Source organism: Apium graveolens, chromosome 7 (genome assembly GCF_009905375.1).
Source record: "Apium graveolens cultivar Ventura chromosome 7, ASM990537v1, whole genome shotgun sequence".
Taxonomy (NCBI): Eukaryota; Viridiplantae; Streptophyta; class Magnoliopsida; order Apiales; family Apiaceae; genus Apium; species Apium graveolens.
This window is the reverse complement of record NC_133653.1, coordinates 110,412,819-110,431,356: the sequence shown is the minus strand read 5'-3', so window position 1 is coordinate 110,431,356 and position 18,538 is coordinate 110,412,819. Positions and strand designations below refer to the sequence as shown.

At 36.9% G+C, this 18,538-nt stretch overlaps 1 protein-coding gene across 1 annotated transcript; it reads right to left on the bottom strand.

Annotated features, from left to right (window-relative positions):
• Positions 1 to 492: 492 nt before the first annotated feature.
• LOC141673960 (uncharacterized) lies at positions 493 to 1,478 on the bottom strand. Its single transcript, XM_074480686.1, has 2 exons — positions 670 to 1,478; positions 493 to 529 (listed from the first exon to the last, which is right to left on the bottom strand). Exons 1-2 carry the CDS (start codon positions 1,476 to 1,478, stop codon positions 493 to 495), a joined length of 846 nt encoding a protein of 281 aa, XP_074336787.1.
• Between the last annotated feature and the right edge of the window lie 17,060 nt (positions 1,479 to 18,538).

Sequence of the window (18,538 nt, the reverse complement as noted above, 5' to 3'; positions counted from 1 at the left end):
GCTCTACAGAAACTTCTGAATAAGTTTGAAGTATACTCGCCTCCTCTGTCTGATCTGAGTGTCTTCAAATAATGTCCACTTTGTTTTTCAGCCAGTGCTTTGAACTCCTTGAATTTATCAAGAGCCTCTGCTTTTTCTTTAATGATATATACCCAACTTTTCCTGCTAAAATCATCAATAAATGTTAGGTAATATCTGTTACCTCCGAGTGATGGGATATCAAACGGACCAGCAATATCAGTGTGGACAATCTCCAATGGCCTTCTGGCTCTCCATGATTTTCCAACAGGAAAACTTTGTCTGTGTTGCTTTCCTTTGACACATGCTTCACACAAATTTTCTGGTTCATTAATTTCTGGCAAGCCATCCACCATCTTTGTCTTTGACAATAATTTTAAGCCAGAAAATCCAAGATGACCATATCTTAAATGCCATAACCATGAGTCATTTTTAATGACCGACTTCAAGCACTTCTGCATTTTCGTCTGCATATCAAGTGTGAACAGACGATTCTTTGACATCTCCACATCTGCAATTAATTCTCGAACATGATTTCTGATGATGAGAGAATTATCCTGCATCTGAACATTATATCCTTTCTCCACAAGTTGGCCAAGACTGATGATATTACTTTTCAAAGCAGGTATATAATAAACATCATTTATATACCTTTTCTCACCATTCTTTGATACAATCGTAATTGTACCTTTCCCTTTAACAGGAATTTTTGAAGAATCGCCAAATGTAACTTCCCCGCTGACGGTTTCATCTATCTCCATAAATAAATCTTTGTGGCCAGTCATGTGATTGCTGGCCCCTGAGTCAAGATACCAAACATTCTTCTTGTTTTCCTCGTCTCCTTTATAAGTGAGGAACATAGCAGTACCAACATCTTTATCTTCTTTTGCTGCTGCAAAATGACTAGTTTCTTCCACCTTCGGAGATCTACACTCATAACTGAAATGGCCAAATTTATTACAGTTATAACACTGAAATTGAGATTTATCACCTCGTTGTTGAAATCCACCTCTTCCTCGGCCTCTAAAATTTTGAACACGACCAAATGATTGATAACTTCCCGAATTCTGGCCTCTATTGAAGGACTGCCTTCCTCGTCCTCGTCCACCTCGGTAGCCACCTCTAAAACCACCTCTGCCACGTGCAGAACTGCTACTGCCAGAACTGTCACTGATGGACACCTTACTTTGCAACGCCTTCTCCAAATGGCTTGCATCATCATACTGGTTCATTCGTTGCTCGTGGGCTTGAAGAGAACCTACGAGCTCATCAATGGAAATTGTGGATAGATCTTTTGACTCCTCAATTGATGTAACAACGTAATCAAATTTTCTTGTCAATGAACGGAGCAACTTTTCCATGACCCGGATATCATTAAGACTTTCACCGTTTCTTTTCATCTCGTTTGTCACCGTTTTCAAACGCGTAACAAATTCACCAATATTTTCGGAGCTTTTCATTTTTAAATTTTCGAACTCGCCACGTAGAACTTGGAGCCGCACCTTTTTAACTTTTTCGACACCCTGGAATGATTTCTGCAGAATCTCTCACGCATCTTTTGCTGTTTTTGCTTCAGAAATTTTTTTCAAAGGTAGATTCATCAACACCTTGAAAAATTGTGAATAACGCCTTTTTATCTTTTTTACGGGACTCCTTTAACGTCGTCTTCTCGGCATTTGGAAGAGCTGCTTCAGCGGCTGCATCCACGGGCTCGCTATACCCATTTTCCACAGTATCCCAGTTATCGTAAGAACCGAGTAACACCTTCATTTGTATACTCCAGTTCCCATAATTTGTTGCCGTCAATTTTGGAATTTGCGGTTGCATCATATTCGCCATTTTTCCTGAACAGAACCTTGGCTCGGATACCAATTGTTGTAAACGTGAATACACTTTACACCAAAAGATTTGATAATATTAATACAAAAAACACAATAGCACTTTTATTTCAAAGAAAAAATACAACTATATAAATGTTTACACACACAGGCTACAACCTCTTTTTCCTTACTAGAGCTGCTGCTCTTTCTTTCGCTCTGTTTTTTTCAGTTGTTTTTTACAAATGGAGTTGTTGTCTTATTTATAGACTTCTGAGACTAGTTAATACCTCATTGCTTACATCACCAGACATCTTCCTGGTCTCCTGGTCATCTTCAATTTACTAGCTAATAACAAAGACTTCAACCATAAGCCTACCTTATTTTAGGGTTTGAACAGAGACCAGCCTGTACGTGTATACTGAACATAAAAGAGCTAGTGCCACGATATCTGTTTTTCATGCATGTGTTACCAGCTGTATGTTTATTTTCTTCAGTTTACATTTGAGCATGTATTGTATTTTGCACAACCCACCTATTTACCAGGCCTTCACAACTGCCTGGGTGATCTTTCTTCAACACACGCATTTGACTTGCATGAAATGATAATCCTCTGCTCACCAAATTTTCAGGACTCTAGCTTTTAATTTATTATACATATTATGATTATTACTAGCTGCCAACTTTATTTAGATAAGGGTTTGAATTCTAACAAAATCATGTGCACACCTAGGTATGTAATTAACTCTGTTGCCGATTCTGGGAACATAAAGATATTATTCCTAGAGAGTTAGAATGTGTAACCTAATTTTAAGACTAAGTAAAGATTTTTAATGTGTAATCCCTGAAGTACTCTATTGATTTTAAGACTTTCAGTTATTTACTTCCTTATGAGGCAGGAATAGAAGCCTTAATTGTTCAGTCTTTTTTACGATTTAGTGGTTATGTGGATACATGACAACGTTCTAATAAGATAAACGGGCATTTTCAGCCCCGCCAGATAAACTAAAATATATGACCCTTTTGATGAGCAGAAATATTGAATCTTTAATGACTATTTTGCGCCTTCTTTCAAAGTCACACAGATCGAGAATTACCGAAGCTGTCCAAAGAGCCTAACATATGAATCTTCTCAATAGAAGGTCACTAAACTAGTCTTTCTCCAAAATACTCAAGGTCTACAGCTTCAAGGTCATTCCTGTTGGATTAATAATCTAACATAATTATTTATTTTCTATTTGTTTTGTTTTAAATAATTGTTTGTATGCTGTCTAAGTATACAAGACATGGTAAGGCTTTATTTTAGGAGTCTGTTAGTAGATTGCCGGAGGAAAATTAGCAGTTAGTTCCTGATATTCTGGTCTGTTATAATCTCTAGCCTATTATAAGTATCATATGTATTCATTCATCATAATCATCAGAGTACGCAGTTGATCCATTTAAAGGTCATCTTCTAAACATCGTTGTATTGTTTCTTGTTTGGCTTTAATCTCTGCTTATATTTAGTATCAGAGCGATCCACATACACCCACCAACAATGGACACTGCCAAGGGTAAAGAGAGTTATTTCGGTCTCAGTTATCCCATGTTGACAAAGACTAATTACACGGCGTGGGCAATGAAGATGCAGGTCTTTATACAAGCTCATGGTGTCTGGGAGGCTATAGAACCTAAAGATCTAAAGGCGGCCATTGAGGATAAGATGGACAAACGGGCATTGGCCATCATCTATCAAGGAATCGGGGAGGATTTATTGTTATCAATTGCAGACAAAAAGAATTCAAGAGAAGCATGGGAAGCAATCAAAACGGTACATCTGGGCGCTGACAAAGTGAAGAAAGCATGTGCCCAGACACTTAAAGTTGAGTTTGAATCAATCCGTATGAAGGAAACAGATCCTATAGATGACTTTTGTATGAGGTTGAACAGCCTAGTGACAAACATTCGGGCTCTAGGCGAGACAGTTGAGGAAGCGTACGTGGTCAAAAAGTTGTTAAGAGCAGCCAAATTCTTGCAAATTGCGTCAGCAATCGAACAATTTAGCAATCCTGAAACCATGTCAGTTGAGGAGATAGTTGGATCTTTCAAGGCACATGAAGAGAGGCTCAAAGGTCAAGATGAAAATATTGGTGGACAACTCCTGTTGACTGAAGAAGAGTGGTCAAAATGGGAAGGAAGTGAGAAAAAGCTCCTGCTCACACGAGAGGAATGGATTAAGAAGACAACTAGAGGAGGGGATTCTGGCAAAGACAACCGTGGGTTCAGAGGCGATCGAAGCAGGGTACGATGCTTCAATTGTCAAAACCAAGGTCATTACGCTAGAGAATGTCGAAAACCAAGACGAGAACAGAGAGCTGAGGCAAACTTAACTCAAATTAATGATGAAGAGCCCGCCTTGTTGGTGGTAGAACTCAAAAATTACACAAACATAACGGACGTAAGGATGATGCTACACAACACTGGTACACTTAAGGCAACGACCAACATAGGAAAGGAAATTGAAGGTAAAATTGAAGAGAATATCTGGTACTTAGATAATGCTGCCAGCAATCATATGACTGGACACCGTGAAAAATTTACAAAACTCGATGAAAGTGTTGCTGGTCAAGTCAAGTTTGGAGATGGTTCTGTGGTACATATAAGAGGAAGGGGCTCAATAAAATTATTGTGCAAGAACGGCGAGGAGAGGGAACTCAAAGACGTATTCTTTATTCCCACTCTTAAAAACAAAAGGATATCAACCAAGCCAAGCAAATCATAACACAAAAACTTCACTTTCCCATTTCAAGAGGAAGCTCTCGGCTTTTCTTCTTTTTCAAAGAAGAAAATTTCAAAATCCAAGATCCAACCATTGTTAAATTGCAAGGTAATTATCCAAGGTTCCTTATGATTAGTTATGGCTATCCTAGGAGTTTAAGCTCCAAATTCCTTCACAATCTCTTTCAATAAATCATTTAAGAAGAGAGTGAATAGTGTTTTCAAGAAATTTAAATTGTTTGATCTTGTGTTTTTGGTTAGATTAAGCTTTGGTAAGGACTTTCAAGGGTGATTCCAAGCTCCTTAGTTACTCTTACTCACCAAGGAAGGTATAATCTCATACCCTAGCCCTACTTTTGTATATTTAGAGTTTTTGTGTTTGGTATGGTTCATGAGAAGCTTGATTATTGTGTATTTAGAGATGGGTTGGTTTTATGATGTGTTTGGAGTTGTAAATCTTGATAATTAGTTAAAGAACTTAAGTAAGCTTTTAGTTCATGATTGGGAAGTAGTATAAATTGGAAATATTGAGTTGTTGGGGCTGTTGTAGTATTGTATGGATGGAGTTTAGTTGTATGGTTGAATTGTGGTTGATTTGTGATTGATTTGGAGTAGGATAAAATTTGGTAATCGCGTAAACATAGCCGTCGTAATGCCCAATTTACTTTAGACTGTTTTTGTTCTTAACATCAGGACCCGAGAATTCAATGTTACGTTTTGACCATTGCCATGATTAGATAGTTCATGTTACGAGCTTCGTTTTGATATGTGGTTCGTTTGAATCCGATGTAAGGTTTAGGAGAAACGACCGTTTTAAGTAACGGCGCTTCGCGACCGAACCATTACCCATCGCCTTACTTTGAAACATTGGTTAAAGATCTTAAATGACTAATTGGAGTATGAAACATTTATGTAAAGTAGATTAGGCAGTTGGTAACGTACTCGCGAAATAATCGCCTTAAAACTCTTAATGGTTAATTTATTAAAAATGGTGGAGCCGAGGGTACTCGAGCGACTTAAGTGAATCGTTAGCGCAAAAGCGAACGTTAGGGTCTAATTGGTTAAAGTATAGATTCTTAAGCGACTTTGGTTTGATTCCAACTTATATGATGTTTATAGGTTACCAGACTCATCCCAGGACTTTTACCACCCCGAGTCGCTCAGTCAAGTTTTCTACCCGTTATACTGTTGTTGTGATGTAAATATATGTATATGCATTATCTTGTGATAAGTGCATGATTGTTATTAGCAAATTTTGCGATATATTGGAGCATGCTGATATGGGATTTATGCATGTCTGCTTCGTAATCTTGATATCTAATTGTTGATTCAAATGCTTATAAGTTGCATAATACATATGCTAGAGATAAGCAGTAATTGCGTATACCCTTAGTATAGGGGACCCAAGGATGAACATTTTTTAAACCGAGAGTCGATGTTCCCGAGTATAATATATATATATATATATTTATATATATATATTGATATATTTTTCAAAACTATTAATCGAATAAGGTTTATTCGATAACTTTATTTTATTTAATGAATATTATTTTGAATATTCATTCGAGAAATTATGACTCCGCTTCTTTTATTAAATAATATTCTTTATTTTATTAAAGAATAATGTTTCGATAATCAAACTTATTTTCGATTATTCAAATAAAGATCGTACTGTCGTATAAGTATATCTTTGGTTATTTATTATTCATTTCAAGTATGAGTCTTAAAACTTCTACTTCAATTATTTTTATAAGGATTATCCTTATGGGAATATTATTTAAATAATAATATTCAGATATCCTGCAACATATCGGGACTGATTTATTTTATTAAATCAGCATTACTCTAAACATTCTTTAAAATGTTATTGAGTCTTCAAAATGATTTTAAAAGTTAGAGCGGATCCCAAAACTCGTTTTCAAATTTAAGATCTTCCTTTCGAAGGAGACTTGAATACTAGCTCAAAAAAATCTGAGGGATCCGGCTCTGTGGTGTATTTTATATTCGCAACGAGGTTTCTATTTTGAGAAAACAATTTGATTACTTGCCCAACGTTCCGGAAGTAAGTCCATCTAATTGAGTCGGCATAAGCGACAGGCCGGGGTACGGTCTATGAAGGTGTAAGAGGCTGGGTCACAGTCAATCCACGCGTGAGTGGCCGGGTAACGGTCTAGCGCGAGGTCCTAATGCGGCCAGGGTGATGACCGGCGAGGAATTCATCCATCTACAGTAGAAAAGGTTACTTATTGGTATATTTGCCTGATCAGCAAGATATCAGCTTTATGCCAAAGTTTTCTCCTTTCCAAAATTCATTGGATATTGCAACTCTGTTTATAATTTTCATAACAGAGGTTTTCAAGGAGTGTATGAAATGTATATATATAGGTGTATATATATATCGGGACTTAATGAAGTATCTCGTAACTTCATTTCTTTCAAATGATATTTCAAAGATTGAATCTATTCAAGTCTTATCTTGTAGTCTCATCAGTGTGATGAACTTTTGAAACTAATGATACCTTGAACGGTGGTAGTTCAAGTAGTATCCGGAAAAGATATAAGTATATTGGAGTATCTTGTAACTTCATCTTTTCAACTTATATCTGGTTAATGATTATCTTATGCATGAGAAAGATTTTCACAAAAACGTTGAGACAAGGTTAGATATATGAGATCACCTTGCAACGATATTTTTATACAGTTATAAACTGGAACTCTGTGTATATTATGCATGGAAGAGGACTTCCAAGATTTTGAAAAGTATATATACATATATACTGAATATTTTGCGACTTGGTCGCGGTAAGGTATCAAACTGGTTCATTTTTACTTGACCAAGACTTTCTTGAGTACTATGAGAATGCTCATATATTGTAAATTATTATACATATTATTTTGGTGGGCTTGTTGGTCACCCTTGCTTTCTTCTTTCATCACACAACAACAGATAGACAAGATGAACAGGATCAAGCTCCCAATTCGTGAGCGGTTAGGAAACATTCCGCAGTTTCATGTAGGCGTTGATGCCAATAGGCTAGGCTTTCAACTTTTATTGTACCAGACTTATGTATATTTATGAATTGTAATAATGGCAAAGAATATGTAAATTTATTCAGAAACCCTTTTGAGGTGTAATGACTTATAATTGTGGAATAAAATGACTTGTGTTATTTTTGGTATTCATCTCTGAGAGTATAACTTGTGGTGTGTGTGTGTATATTGTGGGGTCACGGTACGCAGTGGTTGGTTGTTTATTAAGATTAAGAGTTGTTAAGGGAATTGGAACTCGTGACAACCCGGATCCCCGACCCCGGATTTGGGGGTCTTACAGAAATGGTATCAGAGCCAAGTGTTATAAACCTCAGAGATGATGTGACGTTAAGATAATAAGTTCACTAAGATAATAAGAACTCTTGCCAAGTTCATAGTCGGGCTACCTAACGTAGTACTGACAGTTAAAACCCTTACGGGAACCCTTATAAATATTATGATAGTAACATAGTTCGTTCTCGTATAGGGCAGCGGGGCACCGAACCCTGAGGTTCAGGAGCATCAGCATGAGGATGTTTTATTACATATTGGAGATTAAATTGTGAATCCAATAGAGTACCCTAACGAGGGACCAGATGAGATTCATATTGAGAATGTTGCGGTTGAGGATGTTATCCAAGAAGGGATTGTTGTTGAGGAGGATCTCGTGGAGGATCCTGACGAGAATGAAGAGAGGACCGCTGAGGAATTCATGACCGTAGTCAGGGCGACTACCAGAGCTAGAATGGCCGCGAGGGTGGTACTAGAGGATGAAGAGTTACCAAGGGCACAAAGGATAATGAGGGCAGAAGGAGTGGGGCTTTCCACGGCACCAATTATACCAGTATTAGACCCTCTTCCAGAGGTTCCTGTAGACATCCATGAGGTTCCACCAATTCCTGTTCCCTCCCCTGTACAGAGCGCAACACCTACTGAGGAAATGCCACCTTTATCTCCTGCACCATTGTCACCTGATACCGTGCTTGGTTATCCATTTGGATCTCCTGGGTCTGCACCACCTGCACCCCATGGACTGCTAGATGCTACCACTCAGGCTTCTCTTATCGCCGATTATTATATGACATTGGGTGGCCTGTCTGAGGCCCGTAATGTTAGGAGTTATCTGTTGGATCGACTTACTGCACCAAGGATTGAGGGCGAGGTACTTCCGGCAGGATTAGCTTATAGCATGGAAATGATTGAGGCTACCACCCGAATTACATCTAGAGGCCATCTTGAGGGTCAGATTGATCCAGCTCTACTTGCGACTATCTTAGACCTCGTCACAGCTTTAATGGAGCAGGTTAGGGATGTCATGCGTGCCCGCATTTCTTGATCCATGGTAGTGTGCAGAGTCTGAGCAATCAGACAAGAATTACATGCAGCACCACTTTTGGAGGATTAGCCTAAGTTATGAATGATTAAGTTTTTATTGACTAGATGATTATCTGTGGTAGTACTTTTGGGATAGAAGCGATCAGGCCAAATGATGTAATTCTCTTTTATGTGTTTAGTTGTTGTACCCTCGAACAAATGGTTACATATATATTCGTTCCTTTCAGTTCAGATCAGTTTGTTTGTGATGAGTTCATATTGTTAATTGCACTATTAACACTTAAGAGTGTCATGAAGTTTATAGAACTTGAGAATTCATAAATTGCGATCATGTAAGGACTGAACGAGGGAAAGGATTAAGCAAAGTAAGTAAGACAAATATAAAGAGATTCCCAATTTTTTTTTCCAAGCATTATGCCCCCACGAAGAATAAGATTTGGGGCAAACCCTGAATGTGATAATCAGGGAGGTCGCAATTAAGATATAAGGGACTCGAAATATAATGAAGTGGAAAATGAGGATTTAAAACATGTAGGATGACCCCGATTATGGGGAGCAGGAAGAAATACTTAGACTGAGAAAACAGAACTCGAGCAAGGAAGGGAGCACCAAGACAGTACTCCTATGAGGCAATTCATGGACCTGCCTAAACAAAACTAATACTTTTACCCCCAAACACCACCCTGAGGAAATAATATGGTGTGAAATTCTTTCAGGACCTTTAAGTCGCTAAGCTCTCAGAATTCCAAGGAACAAGCTGACCCAGTTGAGGCAAAATCCTGGCTAAAGGAAATAGAGGAATCATTTGAGATTCTAAATGATTGACGAATCACAAAAGACTGTTTTTGTCACTTATCCTCCTAAGAGTGAGACCACCCACTGATGAAAGACCAAGAAAGGCACGTAGACAGAGGTTAGAATAAACTGATTAAAGTTCAGTCAATTGTTTTCGGGAAAGTACTTCCCAAGGTTATGGAGATGGTGTAAAAGCTTTAGAGCCAGAAAAAAAGCAGACGAGTATGATGAATTATGAATCTATGTTGTAAAAGTTGTCAAGATTCGTTCTGAGGACACGAATCCAGAATGACGGGATGTTTAAAATCAATGCTTATGTTGTGCTGGTTCATGAAATAATGATAAGATAAAGGAAAATAAAAAGAAACTGAAGTGGAAAGGAATATAAAGGCAATAGAGTTTGAGGAATGATAAGGGAGTTGGGTATGAGGAAACCCTAAAGACTCGTAGAAATAGAAATAGAAAAGTATGTAACCGTCAGGATGAGGGTGATTCACCATGAGTTAAAATTAATGGTTGAAGGCATAAGAGATACATATATTTTATCCCCTGTAAGTTGGGAGGATTTGAGGAAACCTTGAGATAGTTCGAAGGATAAATAATGAGACGCAGATAGACTGAGGAGACAAGAAAGTAAGAAATTAGGAAAATTGGATGAAGGAAGTGACCTTCAAGAATGTGAAGTGTAAGACCGGTGGCTTGATTCCCAAAAAGGGAGACACCAAGTATAGAAGATATCTCAACATTGAGATGACTGTTGAGATAAACAACAAAAGTAAATGAGGATTTAGTAAAAAGAAGTTCATGTTGAACACGGCCAATATCTTCCAGAACATCCCTGTTATCATTACCAAATCAGGCAAGAAAAGTGGATAACCGTTGTTATCTTTTGGAGGCCATATGGATTAAACTTATTTTGAATAAGGATGCTATCGTGAAATTGGTATAGACTATCGAGGTGGGAATGATTGAATAAGATAATCTATCAAAGATATATGACTTGATTTATCCATGGAAGGATGCAAGTACCTTTTTAAAGGTGAAATTAAGGATATAACTTTGATAACTTAAGATGAACCCTAGGGAATGCATGAAGGTTGACATTTCACCCTTAATAGGGACAGTATGAGTTTTGACAGTATGAATTGGAAAGGATTAAGGTAATAACAACCTTTAAGAATCAGTGGAGAAATTTTTCAGAAGTATATAGACAATGATTCTGGTATTAATAAATGGTATATTGATATGCCCTGTATCTAGGGAATACAGGAGAAACGATTCAAGGATAACCTTAGAGGTTTTACAAGGAGAAAGGTAATATTCAAAATTCTCAAGAATAGAAATTTTGATAAAGGAAATATGACGTAATTATAATGATGCCAAGTGGGGCACGTGTTAAACCACGAGAAAGTATGGATCGAACCAGTAAAGGTCAAAATTGTTCAGGGCAATTAGGACCTAAGATAAAAGATGTCCTAAGTATGATTGAGAGTCAGTCGTGACAGTGATTAACCTCTAAAGACTGAGGCAATAACTTATGGAAAAATGGTGATATTTTTTTTACTCATCAGATTTTAAGGAAAACATCTTCACATAAGCAGCGGTTGAGGTAGAAAATTTAGTTGGAGGTGGTTAAAATGACATTGATTGTAAGGAAATTTTACTATCAGGAAAGGCCAAAGAGGTGGCCGACACTCTAGGTGTAAGAGAGCAATTATAGGCGCTTATGCCAGAGGAATACAATGATAATGGTTAAAGCCGTGAAGTTTGTATTATGGTGTGAAAGGTTAAAATTCCTTCTGATGATTGTGCGATACTCAACCGTGATAGTAGTTTGGTAAAGATTTAATTTATGAAATCGCCCTGAGCGGGCTATCTATCTTATAAGGCCATATCTTAAGATAAGCCAGGACCATGTTACGAAAGGACTAAATGAACCTTTGAGCTTCATGTCTCCTAATAAAGACATATGGTTAATAATGGTATTAACCTGCTATCGTTGCTTTTATTGAAACTCTTCTGCACTTTTATCTGCTTCATGTCATATGTACGCCAAGTTCAGGAGTTTTCTTCATGAATCATGGAATGGTGATTATGTTGCCTCCTTAGAAGAATTCGATACGACATGTATGGACTCAGTATGGTTAGCTATTAAGATTTCATAGAAAATGAATGACTACAGTAGGTCAGTGGTGGACCATAGTAATGCAACAATGATTCTGCGAGTAATGAGCCGATTACAACTGTGAGAGTTGTATTGGAATGGATGTTGAGATTGAGTACCCCTAATGGGGTTGTGTTGATATATAAGTTATCATTGATAGACTACCTAGTGGAGTATTTACATATTATATATTTATTCCCTCTTATGAATAGAGAGTCGTATTACTATATGAGGAAGGTTGCGGTGCAAGCATAGAATTCTAGTAACGATGATGTCTAGAATGAGATCCCAGATTCGATTTTCGATGTCAAGGGAGTTTCAAAGGTGATTGTGTATAAGCTCAAGGAAGAGCATGGGTCCATAGAATGATGGACAGAATATCAAAAATATTTAAACATGTGAAATGCGATACGATAATACTGGATATTGATATAGATACATATATTTTGTTCTCCTATGACAAACCTCTACAGTTCAGAGGTAGATTCCAAGCCAGATATTTGTGGCAGTATTATTTCATATACAATTCTCTTCAATTCGTTCTTTTCTCTCCTTTTCATTTTGTATAAGCTGAGAAGAACAACCCTTCCAGAAAGGGGAGGTATTGCCGAATGACTATCTATCTGTGTGATAGAAGCCTAGTAGGATACCACATGTTGTTCAATTGCTTGCCAAGTACTAAAGGCTGGCCACCTTCTGTACTAATTATGCAATAGAACAAGTGTTCATGATCATAGTGATCTCTCAATAAAATCTTTTACTTCTATACGATAGATCAAGCTTTCGAAGATGGAAGCAATTAAAGGAAGTAGTATCAGTGCGGTGGTATTCCGAATCTAACGCGTTCATGATACTAAGGTTGACGCAATTATTAAAAGGTGATAGAATGCTAATGAGCAAAAGTATAACCAGTGTAATATTAGGAACAGAAGATAGTAGTGATTACAAACTAGAAAAGAATGGGTATTGAGAAGCAAAAGCTATAATACTAGAAGCTATAATGAGAGTCTGTACAATAGACTTGAAAGAAATTTGGAATGATCACTTAACACGGATTGAGTTTTCTTACGATAATCGATCGTATGTCAGTATCGAGGTATCGCCTTATGAGATCCTTGAGGGAAGACAATATCGATCTCCCTTATGATAGGATGATGTTGCAGAGCGCAAGATGCTCGGACCAGCAGTGGTCCAAAGGACCAAGGATTTAATAGATCTAATCAGAGGACGGCTGGTAGTAGCAAAAGATGGACATAAGAAGTATGTTGATTTGACACGAAAGGACAAAGAATAGGAAGTAGGGGACCCAGTGCTGTTATAGGTATTCCCTTAGAAAGGATGGATGAGGTTCAAAAAGAAAGGAAAGCTAAGCCCACGAATTGTTGGACCCTTGGATATATTAAGAAGTATTGGGAAGTTAGCATATGAGCTATCCCTACCCCCGAACATGTAGCAAGTTCATAACGTGTTCCACGTATCAATGTTAAGAAAGTATAATTCGGATGCCAGACAAATAGGGGCATATGAGCGCATAGGCATGCAACCAGACGTAACCTATATGGAGCAACCGGAAAGGGTTATAGATCGAAAAGAAACAAGTGCTTAGGAGAAGGGTTATCAAACTAGGCAGAGTTTGGTGGTAGAACCACAATGTGAGAAAATTGACTTGAGAGTTAGAAAGTGCAATGCTAAGAGAGTATCCCTATTCTTTTTCTATCTGATTCCGGGACGGAATCCTTTTAAGGAGGGGAGACTGTAATAACCCCAATTTTTGGATTTTTTTGTAACCCTTATGAATAGTGTTTTTGCTGATTTTGCTGAAAAAGAAAATTTTTCATGCCACACTATGTGGGGGTTCTTATATTGTTATTTTGAGATCTTATTTGTACTCTATATGGTATATAAGTGTATGTAAAGATCGTCAGAATCCAAATTTGAACACTTTGATTTTTCCCGAAAATCCACCAGATAACAAAAGAATTGAGTATAAGGTAACAGGATAAAAAGGATTTAAATTCAAGGATTATAAGAGAGGATCATAAAAGAAATATAATGTATTGAGAAAGGTTAAGGAAACCCAAGTAATAAGATCCCGGGTATGATCCCTCAAACGAGAAACGAGAACGAAAGTTAAGCGAACCGTATAACAGATCAGCGGTCATTAGGCAAGCAATTAGGAGTTAATCAAAGAGGTTAGTGATGATGATGTCATCAAACCAACAAGAAGAAGACAAGTGTGGGAAGATGACATAAGCATGGTGACTTAAGCATGACAAAAAGGAGAGATTGGTTGGTTGATTGTGAACCATTCATTCTTTACCATGGTAAAAAGTTAATTAAACAAACAAAAGGATATCAACCAATCCAAACAAATCATAACACCAAAACTTCACTTTCCCATTTCAAGAGGAAGCACTCGGCTTTTCTTGTTTTTCAAAGAAGAAAATTTCAAAATCCAAGATCCAACCATTGTTAAATTGCAAGGTAATTATCCAAGGTTCCTTATGATTAGTTATGGCTATCCTAGGAGTTTAAGCTCCAAATTCCTTCACAGTCTCTTTCAATAAATCATTTAAGAAGAGAGTGAATAGTGTTTTCAAGAAATTTAAATTGTTTGATCTTGATGATTAGTTAAAGAACTTAAGTAAGCTTTTAGTTCATGATTGGGAAGTAGTATAAATTGGAAATATTGAGTTGTTGGGGCTGTTGTAGTATTTTATGGATGGAGTTTGGTTGTATGGTTGAATTGTGGTTGATTTGTGGTTGATTTGGAGTAGGATAAAATTTGGTAATCGCGTAAACATAGCCGTCATAATGCCCGATTTACTTTAGACTATTTTTGTTCTTAACATCAGGACCCGAGGATTCACTGTTAGGTTCTGACCATTGCCATGATTAGATAGTTCATGTTACGAGCTTCGTTTTGATATGTGGTTCATTTGAATCCGATGTAAGGTTTAGGAGAAACGACCGTTTTAAGTAACGGCGCTTCGCGACGGAACCATTACCCCTCGCCTTACTTTGAAACATTGGTTAAAGACCTTAAATGACTAATTGGAGTATGAAACATTTATGTAAAGTGGATTAGGCAGTTGGTAAGGTACTCGCAAAAGAATCGCCTTAAAACTCTCAATGGTTAATTTATTAAAAATGGTGGAGCCGAGGGTACTCGAGCGACTTAAGTGAATCGTTAGCGCAAAAGCGAACGTTAGGGTCTAATTGGTTAAAGTATAGATTCTTAAGCGACTTTGGTTTGATTCCAACTTATATGATGTTTATAGGTTACCAGACTCGTCCCAGGACTTTTACCACCCCCAGTCGCTCAGGCAAGTTTTCTACCCGTTATACTGTTGTTGTGATGTAAATATATGTATATGCATTATCTTGTGATAAGTGCATGATTGTTATTAGCAAATTTTGCGATATATTGGAGCATGCTGATATGGGATATATGCATGTCTGTTTCGTAATCTTGATATCTAATTGTTGATTCAAATGCTTATAAGTTGCATAATACATATGCTAGAGATAAGCAGTAATTGCGTATACCCTTAGTATATGGGACCCAAAGGTGAACATTTTCTAAACCGGGAGTCGATGTTCCCGAGTATAATGTATATATATATTTATATATATATATATTGATATAGTTTTCAAAACTATTAATCGAATAAGGTTTATTCGATAACTTTATTTTATTTAATAAATATTATTTTGAATATTCATTCGAGGAATTATGACTCCGCTTCTTTTATTAAATAATATTCTTTATTTTATTAAAGAATAATATTTCGATAATCAAACTTATTTTCGATTATTCAAATAAAGATCGTACTTTCGTATAAGTATATCTTTGGTTATTTATTATTCATTTCAAGTATGAGTCTTAAAACTTCTACTTCAATTATTTTTATAAGGATTATCCTTATGGGAATATTATTTAAATAATAATATTCAGATATCCTGTAACATATCGGGACTGATTTATTTTATTAAATCAGCATTACTCCAAACATTCTTTAAAATGTTTTTGAGTCTTCAAAATGATTTTAAAAGTTAGAGCGGATCCCAAAAGTCGTTTTCAAATTTAAGATCTTCCTTTCGAAGGAGACTTGAATACTAGCTCAAAAAAATCTGAGGGATCCGGCTCTGTGGTGTATTTTATATTCGCAACGAGGTTTCTGTTTTGAGAAAACAATTTGATTACTTGCCCAACATTCGGGAAGTAAGTCCATCTAATTGAGTCGGCATAAGCGACAGGCCGGGGTACGGTCTATGAAGGTGTAAGAGGCTGGGTCACAGTCCATCCACGCGTGAGTGGCCGGGTAAAGGTCTAGCGCGAGGTCCTAATGCGGCCAGGGTGATGACCGGCGAGGAATTCATCCATCTACAGTAGAAAAGGTTACTTATTGGTATCTTTGCCTGATCAGCAAGATATCAGGTTTATGCCAAGGTTTTCTCCTTTCCAAAATTCATTGGATATTGCAACTCTTTTTATAATTTTCATAACAGAGGTTTTCAAGGAGTGTATGAAATGTATATATATAGGTGTATATATATATCGGGACTTAATGAAGTATCTCGTAACTTCATTTCTTTCAAATGATATTTCAAAGATTGAATCTATTCAAGTCTTATCTTGTAGTCTCATCAGTGTGATAAACTTTTGAAACTAATGATACCTTGAACGGTGGTAGTTCAAGTAGTATCCGGAAAAGATATAAGTATATTGGAGTATCTTGTAACTTCATCTTTTCAACTTATATCTGGTTAATGATTATCTTATGCATGACAAAGATTTTCACAAAAACGTTGAGACAAGGTTGGATATATGAGATCACCTTGCAACGATATTTTTATACAGTTATAAACTGGAACTCTGTGTATATTATGCATGGAAAAGGACTTCCAAGATTTTGAAAAGTATATATACATATATACTGAATATTTTGCGACTTGGTCACGGTAAGGTATCAAACTGGTTCATTTTTACTTGACCAAGACTTTCTTGAGTACTATGAGAATGCTCATATATTATAAATTATTATACATATTATTTTGGTGGGCTTGTTGCTCACCCTTGCTTTCTTCTTTCATCACACAACAACAGAAAGACAAGATGAACATGATCAAGCTCTCAATTCGTGAGCGGTTAGGAAATATTCCGCAGTTTCCTGTAGGCGTTGATGCCGTTGTAGCTGAGGTAGGAACTACAAATAGGCTAGGCTTTCAACTTTTGTTGTACCAGACTTATGTCAATTTATGAATTGTAATAATGGCAAAAAATATGTAAATTTATTCAGAAACCCTTTTGAGGTGTAATGATTTATAATTGTGGAATAAAATGACTTATGTTATTTTTGGTATTCATCTCTGAGACTATAACTTGTGGTGTGTGTGTGTATTGTGGGGTCACGGTACGCAGTGGTTGGTTGTTTATTAAGATTAAGAGTTGTTAAGGGAATTGGAACTCGTGACAACCCGGATCCCTGACCCCGGATTTGGGGGTGTTACAATTTAACCATGGCTAGAACTTGAGGTTTTGATTTTGAATTCCTTGGTTTGATGAAGAAGACCGAATGGGGCTTAAAGAGAGAGAGGGAGTGTTTTTTTGCTTGCTTCCTTGGTTGCTTCTAGGAAATTATGTTGGTGATATCTTATATTGATTTGATATTCTCCTAGTTTAGGATCCTAGGTTTATTCTTGTTGCCAAATCCATGGATAAATCTATTAGCTTGTGGTAGATTACAAGCTAAGCCACTTGCTTAGCTTCCTTAGCTTACTATTCCATTAGCCTTGGTTGATCATCCTATCTCTAGCTCACTATTTGATAAAGTAACCATGGTTACTTTCTTACCATGGTTAGTTAGTGCGTTACGTTTATTTAATCATTTATGCATTCGCTCGGTCGCTTAAACGTTTTCGTAATACTTCCTCGTAAATGGTTCGCGACGTAATTCATTTCGTATTTATTCCTTATGTTTTGAATTATCATACTTGGGTATAATTCCGTAGGGTTTTATATTCGTAATTATATTATGATTCCCGTAATCCTCGATGATTCGTAAATATGGTCATTTTTCAAAGTTCGTTTTCTTCGAAAACTAATAGCATTTACATACACTTATTTAGTACGTATAATCATAATATCAACTTCGAAACTCATTTTCTCATGCACTACATAGTGTGGGCTCAAAAGTTTTTCCCGTCCGTCAGGGTTACTATTCATTAAACGTTTTACAAGGTCTCAAAAATTCGAGTTATTATAGTCTTCCCTTCTAACAAAGATTTCGTCCCGGAATCAATTAGAAAATAAGTGGGGGTATCTATTCCTCATTGCATCTTCAACTTCCCAAGTTGACTCTTCGACAGTTTGATTCATCCATAAGATTCTAACCAGCTTCACAGTCTTGTTCCCCAGCACTTGTTCTTTTTGGTCCATTATCCTTACTAGCTGCTCGATGTAGGTCAGGTCTGGTTGTAAATATACCTGCTCGTATTCTATTACGTGTCATACATCTGCATGGTACTTTCTTAACATAGACACATGAAACACATTGTGTACTTGTTGCAGATTAGGAGGCAAGGCGAGCTCGTAAGCTAGAGGTCCTATTCTCCT

Coding starts and splice junctions, on each gene's coding strand:
- LOC141673960 (XM_074480686.1), bottom strand. CDS start 1,478: ATGAAAAGCTCCGAAAATATTGGTGAATTTGTTACGCGTTTGAAAACG. Junction 530..669: donor TCAAAGAATGGTGAGAAAAG/GTATATAAATGA, acceptor AATTAATTGCAG/ATGTGGAGATGTCAAAGAAT.